The sequence below is a fragment of the Austrofundulus limnaeus genome, unplaced genomic scaffold, assembly GCF_001266775.1.
Source record: "Austrofundulus limnaeus strain Quisiro unplaced genomic scaffold, Austrofundulus_limnaeus-1.0 Scaffold30, whole genome shotgun sequence".
NCBI classification, from domain to species: Eukaryota; Metazoa; Chordata; class Actinopteri; order Cyprinodontiformes; family Rivulidae; genus Austrofundulus; species Austrofundulus limnaeus.
The window spans coordinates 1866430-1875731 of record NW_013952432.1 but is presented as its reverse complement, the minus strand read 5'-3'; the positions used below and the strand labels follow the sequence as shown (position 1 = coordinate 1875731).

Sequence of the window (9302 nt, the reverse complement as noted above, 5' to 3'; positions counted from 1 at the left end):
GCGGTAACATAATGACCCCCGCACGCAGAAATGCACCGGAACTCAGAAGTCTTTATTCCAAATAAATGTTATGGGACTAGGTGGCATTGGTTGACCTGATGGATAGCCCCTCATCAGAGCTAAACAACCAAAGAAAATCTGAAGCTCCTATGCTTAATAGTTTTTGAGCAATAAACATTTTTGTATGTCCAGATACTACTTTTTCAGATGGGTGGGGGCACTGATTGGTGGGCCTGATGGATAGAGCTTCATCAGAGCTAAACAACAAAATAAATTTGAAGCTTCTGTGTTGAACAGTTTCTGAGTTATAAGCATTTTTGCATGTCCAGACACCCCATCTTTGAAAGGAGCCCCCTCCTCAAATATGGGGTATATCGTAAAACCGTTGGCTGGCGCAGTGTAGGTTGGACTCATCTACTGTCCTGCCAAATTTCATGTTGATCGGTGCAGCTGTTTTTGTGCTACGGTTGACCAAAAATCTCCAGAGAAAAATAAACAAATAAACAATACGAAAACAATATGACTCCCACTTACACTTCGTGTGCAGGGGTCATAATAATTGTTCAAGTTACTTTTTTTTTTTTTTGCAAAACAATGTTAAAAGTTTTATTTAAAAATGCTTTATTGCAGGTATATTATGACGTTTTATTTAGAACATCATACTTTTCACATTTAAACAAATATATTTTTTGAAAATGTGGTACCACTAAAAAAGTTTTTCACAACACAATTTTGTCCTGGTTTTGCTTTATTTCATCACAATAAATTTAGTTTATTTACAAATATTCAGTCCTTTAGGTTTTAACTTGTACAACATCAAATTGACAGTTGTTCCAGTATTTTCATTCCACAACCTTTATATTATAAAGGCACAACGTAAGCACAAATACATATTCTTATGACTTCAAATATTCATAAAAGCAAAAAAATTTTAGTTGATCTAAAACATTGATTTATCTAACATCCATACAGACATTACAAGCATTTGTTTTTGTGCTGAGTCATCCTTACATGTTGCTAACAAAAAAGATGCTACATAAAACCATTTGACAGACAAAAAAAAAAAAAGAAAAAAAAAAGCTTAACGTAAAATACGTAAGATTCAGGACAATAATGCTGAGATTTGTTTGGTCAAATAATGTTTATAATTAAAAAGAAATCCTAAAGATGATGAAATTTTTACACAAAAATACTGGCTGTGCATAAAAAATGTATTTATGACACAAAAATGTCAGAATTTAGCATGGTATATCTTTCTTAATAAACTTCCCACAAAACCCTATTTACAATTTTTTTTTCTAGCAGCAAATCCATAATTATCAGAAAGTTGCTGCAAGTTCACCAGCAGCAATTAGTAGCTTAACTTTTAAAAGTTATAGTTTTCTATTAGAAGAAGTTCTCTGCTACAAATTATCTTTATATTTACCATCAGTCTACATACTTAGCTCTTTCAACAATAGGTTATTGTTTAAACCTACCCACTGTTCACAACACTGACTAAAGTGCCAAGTGTGCTGCCATGGTCTAGTAATACAACCAAAGGTACGTTTACTCCAGTCTCTTGGTAAATCTTGTTCTGCAGAGTCATGGCTAACATTGAGTCGATCCCTAGTGCACTCAGAGAGATATTGTCATCCAGTTCAGCTGCACTGACACTCAGTATTTCACCAACAATCATCTTCAGGGTCTCTTGTGTGGAAGAAGAAAGATGAACTTTAGGTTCTTCATGTGTTTCATCTTTAAGCATCGATTCCACCAAAGTTGACAGGCGCTCCCTGAGAGAACTGTTTTGTGACAGAACATGCAGATTAAGGTTTTTGAAGTTGAATTTGCATATTACTTGTTGCGGTCTGTTCATTAAAAGACACTGCTTAAGAGTCTCGTGAACTTCACACACACCCATTGTCATCAAACCTTTGGTTTCCAGAAACTTTTGAAAGTGATTTTTATTCAGCAACAGACCGAGATTCAAAGGACCCCAATTGATGGATTGTCCGGCAAGGCCGAGGTTCCTCCGGTAATGACAAAACGTGTCTAGAAAAGAATTGGCTGCAGAGTAGTTGCACTGTGAGGCGTTGCCAATGAAGGATGAGATGGAAGAGTAGCAAACAAAGAAATCAAGTTTGTTGTGAAGCGTTGCAAAGTGCAGGTTGAGAGCACCACTGACTTTGGGTTTTAAGACCTTCCTGAAGAGGGACTCGTCAAGCGATTCAATCAATGCATCGTGCAGCACAGCAGCACTGTGAAACACCCCTTTGATTGGACAAGATGGAAATTTTTGTTCAATTTTGGAGATGGCCTTCACCACCTGCAATGATGCAGAAACGTCACACTGGACATTTAGAATTTTCACCCCAAATCTTTTCTGGAGGAGATCTATTTCAAATTGTATGTCATCAGATGGAGCCCTTCTCGACAATATTGTAATACAGCCACCGCCATTTTGGGCGATAAACCTGACTGTCTCAAACCCCAAACCAGATAAGCCGCCAGTCACAACATAAACACAGTATTGTTTGAATAGTTGTCTGGGGTTTGTGAGCAAATGGTTGTCAGATGTTGGTAAATCACATCCTTCACGATTAAAGACAACTTGCTGCACTGTTGTTGTCATGAAATAGGACTCAGACAATTTTGTCTGATTCAACTCCCCTCTAAGAGGCAAAGAGGCTGCTTCAAAGCCTAACGACACAAGCCAGTTGGAGATATTTCTGTTTTGTGCTTGTAGATTGGCTCTCTGGAGAACACAAGCCACGTCAAGATTATGCACGTGAACGTCGTCATTCAATGGTGCAAACCCACTTGTGGGAGTTAAAGGTGACATGTGACTGCTCCACACAAAAATAATGTGTTTTCCCAGGCCTCCGTTGTTACACATTCCCTCAAAAGAGTGATCAAAAGGTGGCAGAAAAACAAAGGCATCAAAATGGGACAGTTCGCCGGTGTATTGTGCTCGAGAGGAAACGTTCCAGCCTGACCTGCTTGCTGTGAGAGCAAGAACTTTCATGAGAGTAGAGGCTGAGTTTGAAGAGATGATTGCCAACTTTTTGTCCATTTTTTTCACTTCGGACAGCAGTTTCTGTAAAACCTCCCATGCCAGTATGAAATATGACACACATGGAGTTTCTTTGAGAAATGGAAGTGTCTTCGTGCCGTAACACACTGCTTCAGGAATAACAATCTTTGTAGCAGCAATAGCAGGATAACATGATGCAATATGGTCTCCTACTTTCAGATTTTGAACATGTTTACCAACAAATGTGACAATGCCACTAAAATCTAAAGCCAGAACCTTGTGGTTCTGAGTCACATGTCTGTTCCAGTACAATGTCTCGCCAAAGTTCAAATGGGAAGTGCTGACAGGGAAGAAATCAGAGGAATGAATGCACATATTGGTGAGCTGAATTTCAACAGATTGTTCTTGGACAAGACTTACGTCCATGTTAGCAGGGATGGCAGACAGATTAGCCATTTGGAATGGATCAGTAGTTTGAAGGACAAAATCTCTCGGATCCACTGAGTGTGTTTCTCCTTCAACTAAATCCCTGTCTTTCACTGTAGTTTGTGCTATTCTTATCGATGACACCTGTCCTTTATTGACTCTGACTTCTTGCTGTTTGGAGATTTTAATTACACGAGCCAGTGTCCTGATGTCTTCAACGGTTACAGAAGCAAGATCAACCAGCTGAAAATGAAGACCTGCCATCTCTGCAGAGCAGGCCCTGAGCATACCGCAAAGCACAAAAGCAGAACTCACATGGTCCACGGTGGTTTCTGTTGACCTGTAAGTTATGACCCTGATAGCACAGGAACATTTGCTCTCTTTGACAGCTAAAACAATCTGGCGAAACATCTCACAGCAAATCACAAAGCATTCCAGGATTCTCTCGGGAGACAAGTGACTGAGGTCTTCCACCCCCCACATGTAAATAATGTCTTTTACACCCTCATTGCTGTTTAATGAGTCAAACACTAAGTTTCGGATTTCACCTGATGTCAGCTTCTTTCTGCCTTTGACAAAGATTGACTCTGGACATAAATATGGCCTTAGACCTTTAGCAATGCCAAGTTGATCTTCAAAGATTATTGCTTTTATTTTGCCGTCTTGCACGTCTATTTCAGTTGCTAATCCAACTGTTTCATTCTGAAAGAACAATGACTGAGGAGCATTTGAACTTGGGTTCAAAAAAGAAATCCTAACCCCTTTAAGTTCCACCAACACCTTCCCGTCTGTGGTGGAAAAGCAACCGCATACATCAAGGAAGTCTTTTCTCTCCTCAGTTGCTCTCAAGTACATGATCATGTCATTCTGCAGGGGTCCAGATATGGCCATGCTTGCAATTTGCGAGGGAAACCCCTGTGTGGCGGCTTGTTGTCTCATTGCTATCACAGAGGTCATTTGCATGAAATAATCCAGAATCACAGGGTGAACTGCATACTCATGGAGATTTTTCTGAAGTTCAGCGGGGACTTGGAAAGTTGTGATAGCTTCGTTGAATTCATTCCCCAAACAAACTTTGTCTAGTTGTTTGAAAAGAGGGCCATACTCAAATCCTAATTGAGACAAAAGTGAATAAACCTCCTCTCTCCTCATAACTAGTTTGCATCTTCGGTAAATCACATCAACACCGATGACTGCTTCTTCCAACAATGGTTGTTGATCTGTGTACCTGAATGTGCCTAAGGCATGTGTTGCAACAGAGGACTGTATCTGAAATGAGGCTTCCCTCTCTGATTGTTCTAAACTCACTTTCATCTGTTGGGAGTTTAGATTTAGAGTAAGCACACTCTCAAATGTTACACTGAGCCTGAGTTGAGATACGGGTTTCTTTGGTTTTAGGTTTGCCATCACTGTGGAATAAGCTAACTCAACATAAAGTGCTCCTGGCACAATAGGGACATTGTTATTTTTATGCTCCCAAAGATATGGTGCAGTCTTGAATGAGAGGTCATATATTACTTTTTTCTTGTCCTCTTTTATTTGAGACATGACCCTATGATGAGAAACAGCGGAGGATTCATGGCCTCTTCTTAAAGCTTCAAAATTCACGTTTTTCTTTGTGTTTACAAACTGATAGACTGGCAAAGTTGTTGGCAGTGTCTCACAACCCTTGTAGACTTCATTCCACTTTACATTAATGCCAAGTACAAACAGACTGGCCAAAGTCGAGGAGATTGAGTCACAATCTTTCTCTGGTTGAACAGAAGAAAAAACCTTTGTGTCATCTCCAAGGGTCTCACATATGTACCTCTGAAGTGCCCTTCGAGGTCCAATCTCCACAAAGACCATATTTCCTTTAGACTTTTGGTCTTTGGTGGCAGCATGAAGAGCCTGATCAAATAAAACAGGGTGTTGGATGTTTTTTGCCCAGTATGTACCAGATGTAAAATCACCATCTGAACATCTTTTTCCAGTTACTGTTGAAAAAAGCTCACACTCCATGTAGTTATTGCCCAAAAGCCCAATGCTGCTCTCAATGTCTTCTAGAACTGGATCCATCATGTGGCTATGGTAAGCAGCTGAAACATCCAAGACATGAAGAAAGAGATTCTTATCTGCAAACATGAGCATCAGTCTCTCATGTAGGGTGTCAACAGCCTCAGCATCTCCTGATAAAGTACAAGACTGGGGGCTGTTGTAAGCAGCTACACTGATTTTCCCAGAGAAAGCTGAAAGAACTTCTAAAACATTTGTTACAGCTACATTGCTAACCACAAGCATTTTGCCTCCTGTGACTTTGCTCTGAAGGGTACTGCGGTGGTACAAAACTTTGACAGCATCCTCAAGAGACAGAAGCCCCGAGCAGTGAGCTGCAGCAACCTCCCCAACAGAGTGACCAAGCATGACATTGGGTTTGACACCCCAGTGCATCAAGAGAGTGGCAATGCCAACTTGAATCGAAAAAAGAAGAGGCTGAACCACATTTGGCTGGCTGAGATTGGTGTTGTCACATTCACCAGCAAGCAATCGACTGATGTTGATGGTTTGGTGAGTCTGGAAGGCGTTTTCAACTTCCCTGACCTTCTCTCTGAAAGCAGGAACCTCTCTCATGAGCTGCCTGCACATCCCCCAATACGAAACACCATTTCCACAAAATACAAACACCAACTGGACATCAGGCTTTACGGACTCAAACTTTGTCTTAAGTTCAGATTTGAGCTGTTGTTTTAAATCTGGTAGGGTGTTTGTTATAAAAGCTTTTCTAAATTTGTTTTTGCTGTGACTCCTCCTACATGCTGAGGTGTATGAAATTCTCTGTAAATCACTTGATGGATTGTTGCAAAGTCTTTGGTGGGTGTCTGAGATGGTCAGGACCAATGATTTCTCAGAAGATGCAGACAATACAAAGAGTTTTGGCCAGGCTTTTGTGGGAGCTACTTCATGACTGTGCTCTCTTAAAATAACATGTGCATTTGTGCCCCCAAACCCAAAGCTGTTGACCCCTGCCACCCTCCCCATTGATCCAGTCGCCTCCCATCTTTCAGTTTTACTTGGGATATGTAGATTCAGAGCGTTCACGTCTACACTCGAGTTACAGTTAGAGTAGAAAACAGACGTAACAATGGTTTTGTGTTTCATCATTAGGAGTACCTTAATGAGTCCGGCCACTCCAGCCGCTGATTCTGTGTGTCCAATGTTACCCTTTACAGACCCTGTCAGCAGTGTCTTTGAACCAGGAGGTTTGGCTTTAGCGATGACGTTGGAGATGCTTCCTGCCTCTATTGGGTCTCCGGCTGGGGTTCCAGTTCCATGTGCTTCAATGTACTGGACATTTGCGATGTCAGAGTCTGAATAGATTCTTCGTAGCAGCTCTTCTTGTTGCGTCATGGAGGGTTTTGTGATTGGAGTAGTTGAGTGCCCATCCTGGTTTACTGCAGTTTTGCAGACGATCCCCCATATTTTGTTGAAGTCCTTTATAGCCTTTAAATAAAAAAGGATCATTTGCAGGCTTGCAAGTATTTTTTTAATAGATCATGCTTTTTGTCATTGGAAAAAGTTTTTTCCCTAGGAAAACTGACAAGTGACTTACCTTTCTGAGAGGTTTCAGGAGTATAACACCACAGCCTTCCCCTCTGCCATAACCATCAGCACTGATGGAGAAAGGTTTGCTGGTTCCTTCAGGTGAGATCATTTTAGCTTTGCTGAGAGCAACAAACACTCTTGGCTCCATAATACAGTTAACTCCGCCACACAGTGCCATCTCACAGTCCCCTAAATAAAAGATGAAATTCTAAATTAGTTTTCAAAATGTGAAAATATTGAAAATGACTTATAGCCACAATAACTGTTAAAATACACAATTTTCAATGTTTTAGTTTTAAATTTTTGATATATAGGTATTATCTATGATAAAAAATAACCACCTGATGTGCTTTGTTCACTAAACAGTCTCACACAGTACTTAAAACAAGCTGTTTGCATTCAAACACTGATGAGTACATATTGTACCATTTCAAAATGTGACATATATTTAAAAATAACCCCGGATACGTATGAGCAGAGTCAGAACGAAAACAGTGGAATCAGATACACCACGTCAAAAGCAAAAATGTGGAGTTTTTCTCTTTTTTTCTGAAAAAGAAAGGTTTGCTGGAAGGATGAGAGTTGAGAGAAGTATTAGGAAGGCAGAAAAGTATAGGCAGAGTTTGATTCATCATGCAAAAAACCCTGGAAAGCCTCAGCTTTTCCACCTCACTTTTTTAGCACAGCATCCAATAATGTTTTGATCTTGTTGTTAGAATCTATCTTCTTTTGCATACCAAACAGCAGTGTTGTATAAAGTATCTCAAAGTGATACTTGAGTAAATGTACAAGTATCTTACCATAAATTTACTTTGGTAAAAGTTCAAGTCTCCTCTAAGAATATCACTTGAGTAAAGGTCTTAAAGTATTTTTGTACTTAAGTATCAAAAGTAAATTTCTGACATAAAATGTTCTTAAGTATTAAAAGTAAAGTACTGAGTAAAAATGAGTGGCTAGACTTCCCAAAATGACATTAATTGGGAGCTGATACCCTCAAAAAACGTTTTTCTAAAGGCCAATGGCTATATTGTCATATAAAAATGTTAATGTTGCAATACACCTATTGCAATACACTTGTTTTGTGTGTGTGTGTGTGTGTCACAGCCATTTTCGTATCAGGATACATACAGTCTATCTGCTATGTTCTGCTGGAGTGTGACATAATTTGTGTTATTTGCAGCTGTGATGGGTTGTGTACAAAGTCATACAGGATCAGTATAATAAATATTTATACTTCTTCACAATTAAATTTGCTCTATCCAGGAGGATAATACTTTTTTAACAACAAGCTGTAATGAAATAAAAGTAACGACTTTCTACATCTTACCTTTTTTAAAAAAATGTAATAAGTAGAAAGTACAGATAACTGTGTAAAAATATAAGAAGTAGAAGTAAAAAAGTAGGCTGAAAAATAATTACTCAAGTACAGATACCAAAAAATTCTACTTAAGTACAGTAAAGACGTATTTGTACTTAGTTACTTAACAACTCTGCCAAACAGGTATTCTCACCTTGCTTTATAGCCTGGCAGGCTACATGCAGCGCCACCAAAGAAGAAGAACAGGCGCTGTCGAGAACAAACGAAGGTCCAGTGAGATTGAAGATGAAGGAAATCTTATTGGCTGCCATACTCATAGCTGTCCCGGTGCCATTAAAGTGGGTTATAGAGTCTGAATTGTTGTTTCGGATCATCTCGTAATCCCTGTTCATAAGACCTGCAGCAGCACAGTTAAAGCAGAATAAATCACAAGTGCTGCAACATCACTTTGTGCTTGCATTTAAAATGAGTTGTACCTATGTAAACACCAGTTCTGCTTCCACTGATGCTTTCCATAGCTATCCCTGCATCTTCTAATGCTCTGTAAGTGCACTGCAGGAGGAGTTTCTGCTGCGGGTCCATGGAGTCGGCCTCCACTTCAGCAATCCCAAAAAACATGTGATCGAAGTCATTAAACCTGGAACGTGCAAAGATTCATTACTGTAACTCAAGCAAAAACAAATACCAATCTCCGTGAGACAATTAAACTCTTACCCTTCTATAAGAGCTGCTTTGGTTGTTTGTGTCTTTCCAGTCTGGTTGACATCCACGTTGTACCAAAAGTTGGTGTCAAACCTCTCAGCAGGAATATCTGCCACACAATTCTTTCCCTCTTGAAGAACTTTCCAGAATTTATCCAACCCCTCACCTAAGAAAAGAAATTACACTTGTATGATAACCAAAACACACATGATAGATAGATAGATAGATAGATAGATAGATAGATAGATAGATAGATAG

The 9302-nt window shown here is 39.5% G+C and overlaps 1 protein-coding gene across 1 annotated transcript in view; it reads right to left on the bottom strand.

The window, feature by feature from the left end:
- Positions 1–730: 730 nt before the first annotated feature.
- pks1 (polyketide synthase 1) overlaps positions 731–9302 on the bottom strand; it is a 9336-nt gene continuing 764 nt past the window's right edge. Inside the window, exons 2-6 of the mRNA XM_014005419.1 lie at positions 9057–9210; positions 8819–8979; positions 8536–8739; positions 7032–7213; positions 731–6922 (exon numbers count right to left, since the gene is read on the bottom strand). Of these exons, the coding sequence (XP_013860873.1) occupies positions 1475–6922; positions 7032–7213; positions 8536–8739; positions 8819–8979; positions 9057–9210 (6149 nt within the window). The 3' untranslated portion in view covers positions 731–1474. The remainder of the gene's footprint in view (positions 6923–7031; positions 7214–8535; positions 8740–8818; positions 8980–9056; positions 9211–9302) is intronic.